This window comes from Homarus americanus, unplaced genomic scaffold, assembly GCF_018991925.1.
Source record: "Homarus americanus isolate GMGI-L3 unplaced genomic scaffold, GMGI_Hamer_2.0 scaffold59578, whole genome shotgun sequence".
Lineage (NCBI taxonomy): Eukaryota > Metazoa > Arthropoda > Malacostraca > Decapoda > Nephropidae > Homarus > Homarus americanus.
This window is the reverse complement of record NW_024712913.1, coordinates 4,754,774-4,770,667: the sequence shown is the minus strand read 5'-3', so window position 1 is coordinate 4,770,667 and position 15,894 is coordinate 4,754,774. Positions and strand designations below refer to the sequence as shown.

Below are 15,894 nucleotides of genomic sequence, written 5' to 3'. Positions count from 1 at the left end.
ACCATTTGTGGGGTATGAGATGTTTGGTTCACACTCAGGATGGGATGGAGAAAGGAAACTCACAATGTGCTCTCTATATACATGTTGTATTGGATGTACAATGCAGCTTGGTGCTGGGAAGGCAGCATGGTTACAAGCGTGATGTAGAGAGAGCTGGTTGGTGAGGACGCTCAGAGAAGGACAGCTTGTGGGTCGCCATGCTCGCCAGCGGGAGAGAGGACCGCCAGGCAGGAGGAGGAGGAGCGAGGACCGCCAGGCAGGCGGAGGAGGTGTTGCTGGCTGGTTGGTGTAGGTAGAGAGAGAGATCACCACGAGGTCAGGTCTTAAATAGCGGGGGTAGGCGTGGCTTAGCAGTTGACCCCCGCTCCGTGGTGTATGGCGGCGCTGGTTGACCTAGACCACGAGGCATACACTGGGGAATTGGTGGGGTCGGCTAGGCAGTGACAAACAACGTTTGTAGGGGAGAATTCCACTACAAGCTCATGACGTGGCCGTGATGATGTGGGTCAGGTGTTAGGTCAGACACGACAAGGATCAACTTGCCGCCGATACAAAGGGATGGATTAACATCTCCAGTAGCTGCAGATATGGGTGATGAGCAGACCCAAAAGTGCCGCCCGGGGCGGACCGCCGCCCCCCCCCCCGAGCTACGCTAGTGCCTCACCTAGTCGCTCCTAAGCACTGTACAACAACATATATACAGAAAGCGCATTGTGAGTTTCTATTCTACCTCATTCCTGTGTGGGAGATATCTACATGTACGTACGTTTGTGGCCATACAAAGAGAAAATAGACAACTAAAGAGAATTGACAACTGGCCACTTACAGTACGCTACAGGATAATATAGTACGAAACAACAAAGCCCAACCATTAGTTAAGCAACAGGGAAGCAAGTAACCAATCACTGACAACCTTTTACATTCATTCATAATTTTTACTACGTACTATTACTACTATAGTAAACTAATGGCCTTGAGATGTCAGGTGTCTCCAGCAGTTCGAAAAATCTTGAACGAGACTGTGCATTGAAAATTGTATACCCGCTCGAGTCTAAATACTCTATATCCTGAATTATCTATATACACGCTGTATGCCTGCATTGTCTATATACTTTCAGAAAACAATTGTAAGCTGTGAAGACTTTATTGAATAGATATCTATGTATGAAATAAACCAAAATAAATGTTAATTAATTACCACGACCAGAACTTTACATAACTTTTAACCAGTCAGTTAAAACATTTAGGTAAATCGTTTAATTCAACCTAATGAGTTTAGTACATTCTCGAGTCTCGTGAAGGTTTACATAGTTTATGCACTGTATAACCAGAAAGGTGCAGGAGTCATGTAAAGAGCAACACTTTCTCATACCCGTATCTAAAATGAGATGTGGTAAAACAAAATTGTATAAAATTCAGAAAATCATTAAATTCGTTTTAAAATAATGCTTGAAATTTTTTTTAAATGTCTTTATATTGCATTTATTGTGTGAAATATTTACCTAATATGACAAATTTTCTTCCGTAACATTGACGACTTTACCCACAACCACCTCGGCCTTTCCCCGAGTCGCACTCAGACTGTCAAGGTGTGTTACTGCTGCTGTCTCGTATTACCGTTCACAACGTTCTTGAATATGTTGTGATATACATTTGGGTATTTACTTAGGTTCTAATTGCCGCTTCTCTTCAACAGATATACTGTGGTTTCACCAGTAACAGCCATGGCACCCACAAAGAAGTCGGTAAGTAGTGATGGCTGTGTTGGTCCTCCCACGTGTGGGTCGCCCAGGTTACCATAGTGGAGATTTTGATCTATATGTTTTTCGGTAATTATATAGGACTAACCCGCTGGTGAAATTGATTGAAAATAATTATAAAAACGCCGAATTTTCATTTTTATATTATAGTGGACTCTCTTTAGTTTGTGGAAATAAGTAAACGGATATTTTTTTTTTAAATAAACGCAACTTAAAATTTATGGTTATGAAAAACAAAGGTAAATTTGCAATGTCACCGTTCACTTTTAGCAAGTAAAAAATATATTTTTCTAGTGTATTTGTGTGTTTAGACCGAATATGACCTTTCTTTTTGGCGGAAATTAACCGGGTTTTTTTGCGATTTTTTTTCGTTTGATGCTTTCCGGAAAAAAGTGGCTAAGCGACTAAAAAATGCACAAAAAAACACTAGGAAAACAAACCTGACCTAACTTAACTTAACCGACTCTCACCATATGATGGAATCCCCTATTTCTTACCTTATTGGTTCTTGTTCGTCGTTGCATTCTGGGATTCTTACCCAACGTCACATATGTTGGTCTTTGCAATATTTACATTGTCTTGCTCTTAGTACACTTTACTGAGGTTGGAAGAACACCATACGATCGAAAAAATGCTATAGTTTCTACGTTTTTTTCTCCTAAAACTCGCAATCAGCTCCATATACTTTAAGTGACACCCATCACAGACTTCCATGGTCGGAACTAAACTTGAATTTCAAAATGAGACCCAAAATAAACTCGATTTTGATTGGGCCAAATACACTGAATTAAACCCAAAATCATGTTAATTGGTTCCAAAAGCAAAACCGCTTTTGATTAGCCGCATGACGTGTATGGGTATGCATGCGGGTAATGATTTATGAAGAAGACGCGAGACACGCAGTGTTGGGTGAGAGGCAGACGATAATGGCGGGAGGTTAATGGAAGAAAATAGAAAATTTTTTGGAAAAGCTATCCTTTATACATTTCCGTCGGTAATGTAATAGACGAAAATTATCTTATAATTAGACGTCTTATTCGAATATGATAATAGATTAGTGGTAGGAATGAACGCAATAATACCAACACAAACTTAACCAAACAAACCTACCTAACAAAAAAAAAGTATATTGAATAAATAATTTACTGTATGGTGAAATTTGAGGCATTTCTGGACGTGAGATATGGCCGCATTGGCGCTATACAGCCCGGCGGGTCAATCCTATAAATTAACCTGTTTTTCCAGTGTATTTTAAATGAATCTGACATTCAGTTTTGGCGGAAATTGCTAGTCTCCCCTTCAACAATAATGTATATATGGTGTTTAAAATGCCCAGAATAGAAAGCTCTAAATGTGTTATAAGTTTATAACTATCGGGGGCGCTATGTCCGAAAGTAAAATAATCCCGATATTTTTTTCGTGACCAGTAATTTCCTGCTAACGCTATTTTACCATGAGTTTGCTTTGTTTGGGATATCACCAAAGAAACCTACCTAACCTTTACTTCCTAGCCCCGTTAGGGGGGGGGGGGGGCAGGGCCGGATTAAGCATAATAGGGGCCTGAGGCACAGATCAACTTGGGGCCCCTTACCCTCAAGGTATATATAAATAAAAAAAAATATATACCGAAATTTATCAATGATTTCATCAATATTAAGCTTCTGCAAAATAACACATTTAATGTTCATAAGAGACAAAATTGAGACGTTGCTAGGACATCGTTGAACGAAGTTCATGTTTTATTCTCTTCAACTTCGAGAATGTTTGGATTTGGGGGCCCCTTAGAGTCAGGGGGCCTGAGGCAAGTGCCTCATGGTTAATCCGGCACTGGGGGGGGGGATTCCATCATGTTAAACAAAGGTCTTGGTCAATCAATGCGCACTCACGGTAAAATAGCATTAATAGGAACCAAGCCAGTCAAGGCAAAATACCATATCCACTATGTAGAAATAGATGCGCAGACGTGATGGTGTGTTAGGTTCTTATATGTAATTCAGTATTGTTATGGTAGTAAATTTGCAGATTACAGCAACCAAAGAATCGCCTAACTTAACCTAACCGCCTGGAATTCTGTGGTTGCTGTTTACTGCAATATTATTTGTTTTAGGGTTACATGGATTTTACAGAAACCTCGGCACTTAGTAATTACTAAATGGAACTGGTTGACTTGGAGATTGGCTTTAAACTTTGTATTATCATTTCGGTCATGCAGTGAATTTTACTATTTTATGTACAGTTTAGTTTTGAATTATGTTCTTCCAATGTGTTTAGACAGATTCTGACCTTCGGAAAATAGGTGCATTAAAGAAACGATGATTTAACCTTTTGTAATTTCTGAGAACAGCATTACCACCAGAAGAGATGGTCCATTTCGGAACATTTTTACCACAGATGTCCGTACCATTATAGTAACTATTTAAAGAGGCTAGAACTTTTTATTTTAATTCTAAATATTTTTTGTTTTGGTAAAATTGCAAATTACAGCAACCGAAGAATCTGAAAAAAAAAGTGCTACCTAACCTTGCACCCAATTCAAGAGATAATCCATACCTATTAGTATATATACCAAGCATTTTAGTTTTATCTATGATTACCAAAATATATTATGTAAATCGTGTAGGTAAGTGCAGTGAAATGTAATGCAGGCTTTAAAATGGTTGCATCTCATTACATATGTATCTTATTCAGTCATAAACATTGCACTTTAAGTACATATTTCACACTGGTTGAGAATAACTTGAAATTTACAGATTTCAGGCTAATGGACATGGAGGAGTGTAGATGGGTTGTGCCCATTCCATCACCACAATTTTTTTTTACCCATTTCGTCACCACTGTTTTTACCCATTTCGTCACCACGTACATTCCCATCACCATTTCAGGGGCAAAACATTCCAGAAAATTCTTACATGATTAATACAGCAATATGTATGAAAATTTCACCAAATTTGCCAAAATAACTTGCTTGGGATAGAAAATAATAAAAACCTAGTTGCTTGTGCTCAGCAACTAGTTGTAATATCAACCATTGAGGCTTCTCTGAAGGGTTATGGTCTAACTCGGACCATCTCTGATTACGAACTCGGACCACTTAGATTAACAATTTCGGACTAAAAAGTAAAAGTTTATAAATTTTTGCATAAATGATAAAAGTGCTATGATAAAAAGCAACATAGATTGTAGGGGAGATTGATTTATTATTTAACTTTTCATTCAATCTTATTGATGTACATATGTGGAAGAGGTGATCTTTTTTCTTTTATATATATTATTTCATATTAATTCACAATTAAGATCACTTTACCTGGAGACCTGACAACGACACCTTCACAAAATTTGACGGTTGAGGTTGACTAGTTCCACAAAAATTTAAATACTGAGTCACTTAATGCACAAAGGCAGAACATACTGTACCGTACAGAAAACTCAGATCAAATAACAACGACCGCAATTGGATAAATAAATATTTAAAGAATATTATTGGCCAAAGGAAGTCTACAGGTTGGAGTATAAATCGTGAAGTTTACCAACGAGATTATTATAAGGTATTGACCAGTGGGGTTAGGACCGAGATAAGAAAAGCAAATGTATCAACAAACACGAGACAAGATTGGACCAATACCGGCGAGCTATCTGATGACGGAGAAATTAGCAATAATCTGAACAGGTATTCTTCAACAGTTTACACCACCGAAATTTTAAACATGATACCCAGACAGATATTGAAGAAAAATAAATTAAGCGAGATAGTAGTAGTGACGATGTTAGTAAGCAAATAGACAAACTAAAGCCTAATGTCACCAGGTCCCGATGAGATATTTGCCAGAGTATTAAAGGAATGTAAGGAAGAGCTTAGTATGCCCCTAGCAAATTTGTTTAACTGATTGAACCCTCGGTATTCACTCTCACACTTAGTATTTCAGTGAACCAAAGACAATACATACCCCAAACTCTTTCCTGAACCTCTAGTCAGCTATTTGGTTGAAGTGTGCAAGGTGGGTCGAGTTAGTAATGTGTGGGCCGAGTTGGTTATTTAAGATGGGCCAAGTTGGAGTACACCCTGTGAAGAAGAGGGACAAGGCGGTACAGTATAGAGCGAGATTGTTCTATGCTGCTCGGTACAATATCAGAACAGCATCTGAAAGCAGTGTCTTGTTCGTTCATGTTAGGAATAATAATCATCCCATTGCTTGGGAAAAAAGCTTAGAAGTATTTAAATCATCTTGTCACAGAAAGACTTCTGGTTGAAGCTAGTTTGATTAAGGAATTAAAATCAATAAACCTTAGTGATGGTCAGTTCAAAACTGATACATAAGAGCATAAACATAAAGTGGGATACTGCAGGAGGCCGACTGGCCCATACAGGGCAGATCCCTTTCACACCCATCCCAGCACTTCCATGTGCCTATCCAACTTCGTCTTGAAGCTCCCTAGCGTCCCCGATCCTACTATAGCACTCGGCAGCCTATTCCACATATCCACAACTCTATTACCAAACCAGTGCTTGCCTATATCCTTTCTGAATCGGAATTTATCTAATTTAAAGCCATTTGTTCTAGTTATTTCGTTATTACTGAGCTTCAAAACATCTTCCATTTTACCCTTGTTAATCCCACTTACCCACTTGTACTCTATCATATCTCCCCTAACTCTACGCCTCTCTAATGAATGTAAGCCTAAGCTTTTCAGTCTTTCTTCATATGGAAGGTTTCTAATATTATGGATCATTTTTGTCATTCTTCTTTGTACTCTCTCCAAAGAATCTATGTCCATTCTATAATAAGGACACCAGAACTGAACCGCATAATCCATGTGTGGCCTCACTAATGCTAGGTAAAGTTTCAAGATAACGTCAGCAGTTCTGTTACTCACAGACCTAGATATGAACCCAAAATCCTGTTTGCCTTGTTGCGAACGCTAATACATTGTTTTCTAGGTTTCAAGTCGTTGCTAACAAATACACCTAGATCTTTTTCACAAACTGAGTTTTCTATTTCCGTGTTACCTAGTTTATACTTGACGTTTGTATTCGTCTTCCCTATCTGTAGTACCTTGCATTTATCAGTATTAAAATTCATTTGCCAGTCTACTGACCACTCATGTAAGGTATCTAGATCTCTTTGAAGGTGTTCAAAGTCAGTCTGAATTTATCACTCTCCCCATTTTGGTATCATCTGCAAATTTACTAATCCTACTAGTTATGCCTAAATCAAGATCATTAATGAATATAACAAACAGCAGAGGGCCTAATACAGATCCCTGGGGAACTCCGCTTTTGACCGCACCCCAGTCTGACTTTAATCCATTTATGCTGACTCTGTTTCCTACCAGTTAACCATGACCTATTCCATTTTAATACTGATCCACCTATTCCATGTGCTTCTACCTTCCTTATCAATCTCTCATGAGGGACTCTATCGAATGCTTTACTGAAATCTAAATAAATTATATCATATGACTTTCTACCGCTTCAAATACTTCTGAGAAAAAGCTAAGCAAATTTGTGAGACAAGAACGTCCCTGGGTGAACCCGTGCTGAGAAGAATGAATTAAGTTGAATGTTTCAAGGTGGCTTCTGATTTTAGCAGCAATAATTGGCTCGAACAACTTGCCTATGATTGGCGTGAGACTAATGGGGCGGTAATTTGATGCTATTGATTTATCACCCTTTTAATCGGAACTACATTTGCAAGTTTCCAAGCTTCCTGGCACTAGGCCTGATTCATGACTTATTAAATAAAACTGCTAATGGATTACTCAACTCATCTCTACATTCTTTTAATATTCTAGCATATACCTCGTCTGGACCAGAAGCGATTTATGAGACTTCAGTTTATTAATTACTTTAAGCACATCGTTACTGTAATATTGATATTCATCAACATATTTTCTATGCATGGTATATACCTTATGAACTTCTGAAACTGCTAGGTTTTTCATTTGGAATCTGTGGAGGCGAAAAATGACTATTTAACGTACTACACATTTCTAACTCATCATCAGTCATTTCTCCTGTCGTAGTTTTAAGGGGACCTATTGTAACATAAATTTATTTGTCAGTGGCCCAAGGTTAAAAATGCTTTGAAAACCTTTGATCTAGATGTATGATAGTTATTTAGTGGGTCCCTTATTTTTGACCTGACCTGACTAGTCACGTCACCCCCCCTTCTCTTAAGCTCCTCTACCTGTGTGTTGGTGTGGAAATTAGTGGATGACATCATTATGACCTGACCTCATGTTTTTAAGGTCACCCTGTATATTTAAGCCTCTCTCTGTCCATGTAATCCAGTTGCCTCTGAAGATGTCTTGAATAAAGACGAAAGCTAAGGTGCTCCGTTGTTTCCCTTTTCCCCTGTGATTTTATCAAGATTTATCTTATCCACGTATTCATTGTGGATCTACATAATATATATATATATATATATATATATATATATATATATATATATATATATATATATATATATATATATATATATATATATATATAATATTTCATGTACAGTGTATAGAGTACTTAAAAGTTTCCCAAGTTCAGTTTTGGGTCGATCCCAACCCTCTGTTATACTACCGGGTGTAGGATATGTAACGGACAAATTGTTTATATAATTGACTTGTATTTTGCCACTTCTATCCGCCACACCATAACATCATTGTGATGTTAGATGGTGCCGTGAAGGGGGCTAGAAAATGTGTCCTTAGGAAGCAGTATTCCAACTGTTGGTATCACTGTGCCGAAACTAGGACGCACAAACATGAATTATGTAGCATGGTGCTATAGAGAATAGCCAGGTAAAATATGGACAATGCTAATTTTATATTGATTTGTCTGCAGAAAAAGGCTATTGAGAGCATAAACTCTCGATTGGCTCTGGTGATGAAATCGGGCAAATACGTGCTTGGTTACCGTCAGACTCTCAAGTGTCTTCGTGCTGGAAAGGCGAAGCTAGTCATCATTGCCAACAATACTCCTTCTCTCAGGTGAGACAAAGAAGTAGACCCTCACATTGTAGCCTCACCATCTTGGTACTTGTGGCATCAGTTGGTACTCACTACCTCCTGATGCTACATCATCAAGATGGAATTTGAACAAGGTATCAGAAAATTAAGAGCTGATCTTAGTTGGAGCTATAAGAGCTAAACTTGCTCTCAGTAATCAGTAATTTCATCCTTGTTCGTGGTGAGCTGCCATTCTCTTACCAGAATTCCTCCTCAAATTAATTTGGGTTGGCATTTTGGGTCGAGATTTTGTCAGTGTGATGGTTTATGGAGTCTCCTGAATACTTCAGTGGGACACAACACCGTAAGTTACTTGTGTATGTTTAAGCATTATTTAGCTCTGCATTTGTTTGGTATATACCCCCAGTTAGTAGGTATGTTTTGTCTTTTCCTTATAGTATACTGTGACTACATATATTTGTACAGCATGTTTGTGCTGTGATATGTCCTTATTTTGAGGTAAGTAACCCCTGATATATATATATATATATATATATATATATATATATATATATATATATATATATATATATATATATATATATATATATATATATATATATATATGCTGAAAACCACAAGGAAAGAAGAAAACACGAAGTTCCCAAGCGCTTTTGTGTAATTCGCATCTTCATTCAGGGGTGAGTACAGACTAAGGAGAAGTACAAAACAAGGTGTATATATACAGAGGAGGGTGAGATCAGGTCCACAATGGTCAGGTATTAGTTCAGTATTTATAGGAAACCTACTAATGTGTGTTCATACATTCATTATTATTCTGCCCACCATAATAGTTAAACAGTCGGTATTTTCATCAATGTTTATACGTGCTTTTGAGAAATTGCAGCCCGGAATTCATTGATGAGGAATATAAATATATCTATATTGGCTTGAACCTTAAGTACCCTAGAGCCTTCATAGACAAATGCCTTAACACTACTAAGAAATCTTTCTATAGAACCAATCCCAAGCCCACCCATGACCATAAGAATCTCTTAGTATTAACATTTCACAAAAATGTCTCCCAAATTCCTGTACAACTAAAAACCTGGTATGTCAATGTGGCATTTAAAAACTCATGCACTGTTAAACAAATGTTAATCAAGAACTCCCCCAACAACACAATTGGTTGCATTCATAAAGTTCCTTGCAAGGAATGTAATATTGTTTTACTTAGGCCAGACAGGTACAGATCTTGTAACTAGACTTAAACAACCTAAATATTGTGTTAGGACAGGCCAGGAATCCAATGCTCTGTTTGTTCATTTGAGGGATAATAAGCATTGCATTGACTGGGATAATGCCTCCTCAATATTACCTTGTAATTCAATTGACAGTAGGAACATTATAGAATCTAGTCTCATTAAACATACTGAAGCAGTCAACATGAATTTGAGTAATGGCATGTACAAACTGGACAATTTTGTAATTAAGAAGATTTGTAACCAGGTGAGAAGGTTACCGTGCTTTTTAAAGATTAGTAGGGTCATTACCTAATACCTGACCATTGTGGACCTGATCTCACCCTCCTCTGTATATATACACCTTGTTTTGTATTTCTCCTTAGTCTGTACTCACCCCTGAAGATGTGAATTAAACTAAAGCGCTTGGGAACTTTGTGTTTTCTTCTTTCCTTGTGGTTATCAGCATATACCTGGATCACACGCACCTACAGTGATTTACTTGCGCATAATATATATATATAATTTTATTTATTTATTTATTTATTTCTGAAATGAATGCAGGTATTTGGGTTTGGTTTTGTATAAAACATTGCACAATTAGGGTGGGAAAAAGGAAAGGGACCTTTATATTAATACAGTACTGAAGTAATATTTTGTCCTTGGCTAAAAAGGACTGAAAACAGTTTCTGACTTTGGGAACAAAATCCAAGCAATCCAGCACATGGAACAACCCCAAAGCAAATATATATATATATATATATATATATATATATATATATATATATATATATATATATATATATATATATATATATATATATATATATATATATATATATATATATATATATATACAGTATATATAAAATAATATTAATACTGTATACATTTCTTTGTACACGAGTTAGCTGGCTTGGTGGGAGGATGGCTGGGCGGTTGGTGGTGGGGGGAGCGTTGCTGTTGCTATGGTGAACAGAGAGTACAGATGTACAGTACTGTATATGCAAATGGCGACTGTTAAACTTTCATTTGGCTTTTATTTATTGGTTTAACAATACAGTATTTTTCGTTGTAATTTATTTATTGGGATCATTTTTATTTATTCGTCACATTTACTGGTACAGTATATATATATTAAGAAAACTATGGCTACAGGAGAAAAATATGCACGTTTTTCTTAAATACTTCATGCTAAAATGGGGGGGGGGGTCTTATATGCTGTAAAATATGGTAGATCGGTGTATATATATATAAATCATGTACTGTATTGTAGTTCATTGTAGAGTGGCAGTCCTTTTATACAGTTTAACCAAAACATTTACAATCTCCATAGGAAATACTTGGAGTGGTTTTACAAGTTCATTCTTTACTTAAGCAGAATTATATTGTATGTCAAAATCTTTTTCTCAAAAGATGTCAAGAAATGAAATGACTGCCCTCTACTTTACCTTATAAGAAGAAATCCATAAAGGTTTAGAAATCTAGCAGAGATAAATTGTACATAGAGTAGGTACTTAAAATTTCCCAAGTTCAGTTTTGGGTCGATCCCAACCCTTTCTTATACTACTGGGTGTAGGATATGTAACTGACATTGTTTATATAATTGACTTGTATTTTGCCACTTCTATCCGCCACACCATAACATCATTGTGATGTTAGATGGTGCCGTGAAGGGGGCTAGAAAATGTGTCCTTAGGAAGCAGTATTCCAACTGTTGGTATCACTGTGCCGAAACTAGGACGCACAAATCATGAATTATGTAGCATGGTGCTATAGAGAATAGCCAGGTAAAATATTTTACAGTTTGGGGGCTTTCACCGAGCTTCCCCGTAGTGGATTTAAGCAATCACAGTATTGGGTTTTTAAATATTAGGTGATCCTATTTTTTAGATTTAAGAACTTTTGAGAGATCACTTATGGAATCTTTTAATCAGTTGAAGAAAAAAAATATATATATAGAGTATATATAATTTTTTTTAAATTGCAGAAAGTCTGAGATTGAGTACTATGCGATGTTGGCCAAAACTGGTGTCCATCATTACTCTGGAAACAATATTGAACTGGGAACTGCATGTGGTAAATACTTCAGAGTATGTACCCTTGCTATTACTGACCCTGGTGACTCTGACATCATCCGTACCATGCCAACAGAATAGAAAAGGTAAGAATTCTTTTGATGTGTAGGTTAGTTCTGAAATGTGTATAAAGGAGAATTAATTTTTGTGATAATGTTCGTGGTTGTCACTACTTTCTTGGCAGCGGACTGGGAAGGATGAAATTTTAGTATTAATAATTATTTAAAATCACACGCTACTAGTAAAGTTTTCCCACGTTGTGCAAGAAAATTAGTGATCTTGTTCGTCAGTTAGGATGCACAACAGGCATTTGGCCACACTCAAATGACTTGTAGACTAACCTTGTTAAACATTCATTTTATGATTAGGAACGTGTGAATTATTTTAATTGTAGAATAATTAGAGTAAAATGTTATTTTTGTTCATTTTAAAATCATTAATCCTGTTCATTTTCTTTCAGGGAGTTGACTGGATCTCCCATTTTATAAAAATAAATAAAATGATGATCTGTTTTTAGTATTTTTCTAGCCTACTCATAAATGGGGACAATTTTCTTTACTTAATCTTACGTTACACAAAGTATTTGCCTATTTGAATGTCTTGTACAAAATTCTATTTGAACTTATATTTCCAAATGATTTCTTCTTGTAATAGAATTATACTGTATTCGAGTATTTAAGATGGAATTTGATCACTACATACTGTATACAGTATAGGAAGTATGAGACTTCTAGAAAGTGTGTATATAGATGGCTATCACAGTACATGGGTAATGTAATTGTTGGTAAATACAACAATTGACATCTTAAAATTTTTGGAGTTGACCTGCTGTCGTGGATTATCCTTGACGCTTGGGTCATGCAGCTCATTGTGTTGGTGTTAGCTTCAACAACTTGAAACTCCTATCCAAGTAGCTTGTCCAGGTAATATTGAACACAGGGGGCGTCTTAAGTAAATAAAGTGTTTTGTACTTTTGAGAGATCAGAAGTGTGCACTGCAGATTGATGTACACATTGAAACCTTTCAGCTAATTTGATTATATGTTTAAAAACATGTCTGATGTATAATCTCTCCCCAATCAGTCTTCCATGGGTTGAAGTAGATCATTAATTTACTTGAACCCATAAGATGTAAAGAATGCTAAATATTTAAGAAAAGGATACTGTACAGTATCGATACACTCGAGGCTGAGTAAGCTTATTCAAGACCAGACTTGACAACACTGGTGCAGGTTCAGTAGCTAAAAAAAATTATCTGCATACACTGAAATAATGAGACAACGGACGATGTGTGTTGTCTTCTAGTATGTGTTAGTAATCATTTAAGCGTTTATTTTATTCATGTATGCCAACTTGCCCCCCTGTTACATACTGAATGGTGGTGGGTGAAGACAGGCATACCAACCCTCCCGAGACCATGAGTTGTATGTATAATTCCAGAAGTCATCGGACCCACCCTGTCGGATTTTTTTTAGCTACTGTACATGTCAAGTGAACTATTGGCTATCACTCCTGCCAAGGATTCATTCCTTATACAGTGGTCCCTCGGTTAACGAACACAATTCGTTCCAGAAGGTCTTTCGTTAACAGAATCCATTGTTTCAATGGGATATTGGGTAATTGGTTCCAGCTCACAGAAAAGTACATACAAAGTAAAAATAAAATGCAGTAAAGTACACTTACTTTGAGGTGTGTATGTGAAGGTGCCTGGTTGTTGATGATGGGAGAAGGAAGTAGGGATGGAGGAGAAATCACCTTTCAGGGAAACATGCTTGATGCAGTCATTTCACCAATACAATTTTAAGTTCACAAGGTGTAATTCAAGAATATTTTCTTTAAATCAACATTGCCCTGCGCTATATAATTATTATCAATATGTTAACTAAAGTTCAGAATGACCAATAATTTCAATGAAAATTGCAAAAATATTCAGACACCAACAAAATAGATGCTCGCCACTGTTTTCATTCTCAACTGACGCCTTGTGACTGACTCACGCATCTGATGGGCGCACAACAAACTAGTTCCCTGTACTGCATATATCAATATGTTAAATGAAATAATAATTTTAATATAAAACATGCAAAAATATTAAAGAGCACAACTTTATTGATAATTATTCCATTGGAAATGGATGTAAACATAGAACAGATTACTGAATTGGCAGAGTAGCCCATCAGCTGATGCTCACAACAAAACGTTATTTTCGTAAGGATTTCGTTAGTCAAATTTTTGTTCGTTAACCGAATTGAAGATTCTTATGGAAGGAAATTCATTAACCGAGGGACCACTGTACAGTATACAGCATGTGAAACGTAAGCCAACATCACCAAGTACAGTAACTTCTTGAGCTGAAGGAGATATTCAGGGTCAGTTCTAGGAAACAGCTAACTAATCAAAAACTCCCAAAACCTTAAGGTAGATGTAAGTTTATTCTTGTAATATTCACTCTTCAGCAACCATGTCATTTATTGTACTTAATGTGTACATGTGTATACAGTGGTTAAAAGACGGAGGACCAGCCGTACTGACGTCATTTGCAACACAGCTTCCTTGTACTCGAGGTACTCCTCCTCAACCACGTGGAAGGAGGCCATGAGAGTACAATTAGGCAGCATGAAAAAACTCGATGGCTGATTGAAACTTTTGGAAAGCGCAGCAAGAACCCATCCAGCCACTTCAGAGTGGGATGGCTGTTCTGAGATTTTTCACCTAATTATTAAAAAAAAAGTCTCCCTATGTGCTACTAAAAGTTTTGGTCCACACACTCGTGCAAACATGCTGCATAATTGAGTTTATAACATTTACCATGCAGCATAAAGAGGTTAGAGGCCTTTGTGTTATGGGAGAATGTTAAAAGTTAAGACTGGAAAGCAAATGAAGTAGCACTAAGGTTAGCAAAAACTTCAAGAGAATTACTTGAAGTTTACCAAGAAATTTGGTCACGATCAGGGATAATAAATATTAATGGACAAGGTTGATGGTTGGGGGAAGCCAGAGATTGGGTTGGATGAATGAAATTAAAAAACAAAAACAATTCTCCACAGAGTAATGCAAAATTTTTGATTGATAAAAACAGCTCGAGAACGTTTAGACTTTAGAGTGAGGACTGTGGCTGCCAAACCCCAGATATGAGAATGGCACTGGTTGAATAGGATCCTTGCAAACTGTGTGAAGTGACCGATCACCTAGGCAGCTAACGAGCAGAGCAGTGGCGAAGAACGTAAAAGTAATTAATAATTTCACTATTTATCAGCTTACTGGTCGTTGGTCCCATCTTTTATTACTTTGATTTTTGTTGTCCAGTTTTAGTACAGAAGGAACTGGTAGTCATTTCCTAACCTAACTGTACCTAATAATTATGACCTTACCTAAGTTAGCATATAATCTAAAATAACCAAACCAATGTACAGTACTAGGCTTCCTTAATAATCCTGGAATCCATTATTCTTATTTTTTTAGCAAATATTTTATAACGTAATATTGTCAAAATTTACTATAGTTCCATTATGTGAACTTTTTAAAATTTCTATAGCCAATATTAATTTCTTTCATATAAGTCTGTTCTATATTAACTACAGTGTGATAATTTTATACCTATAGTAAATAATAATTTATTTTTATTAATATTATTATTGCCACCAACCGAATTTCGAGAATTTTATCTTCACAATCAATAGTTCCGACGATTCTATAAACACTGTCTTCCGTTCCCCTCGCCAGTGGCCTAATTATTAGTATTATTATCAATTTAATTAAGGAGACTTGTGAATCTTTAACTTCGACAGTTTATTTCTTATAAGCTCGTCCGAGAATACAATGTGGGTCAGCTCTGTGTCAAACTGTCTGTCCTCAAACGCAGGAAAATTGTTCGCAT

General features: G+C 36.6%; 1 protein-coding gene across 1 annotated transcript; it reads left to right on the top strand.

The window, feature by feature from the left end:
• The first annotated feature begins 1,529 nt into the window (after positions 1-1,529).
• LOC121864643 (60S ribosomal protein L30-like) lies at positions 1,530-12,530 on the top strand. Its single transcript, XM_042363759.1, has 5 exons — positions 1,530-1,589; positions 1,697-1,745; positions 8,596-8,741; positions 11,931-12,104; positions 12,479-12,530. Exons 2-4 carry the CDS (start codon positions 1,725-1,727, stop codon positions 12,097-12,099), a joined length of 336 nt encoding a protein of 111 aa, XP_042219693.1. The 5' UTR covers positions 1,530-1,589; positions 1,697-1,724; the 3' UTR covers positions 12,100-12,104; positions 12,479-12,530.
• Positions 12,531-15,894: the final 3,364 nt, after the last annotated feature.

What these genes read in the sequence shown, in the direction of transcription:
- LOC121864643 (XM_042363759.1), top strand. Translation starts at nt 1,725, where the DNA reads ATGGCACCCACAAAGAAGTCG. An exon ending in TGGCACCCACAAAGAAGTCG is followed by an intron (nt 1,746 to 8,595) that starts GTAAGTAGTGAT and finishes ATTTGTCTGCAG; the next exon opens with AAAAAGGCTATTGAGAGCAT. An exon ending in AACAATACTCCTTCTCTCAG is followed by an intron (nt 8,742 to 11,930) that starts GTGAGACAAAGA and finishes TTTAAATTGCAG; the next exon opens with AAAGTCTGAGATTGAGTACT.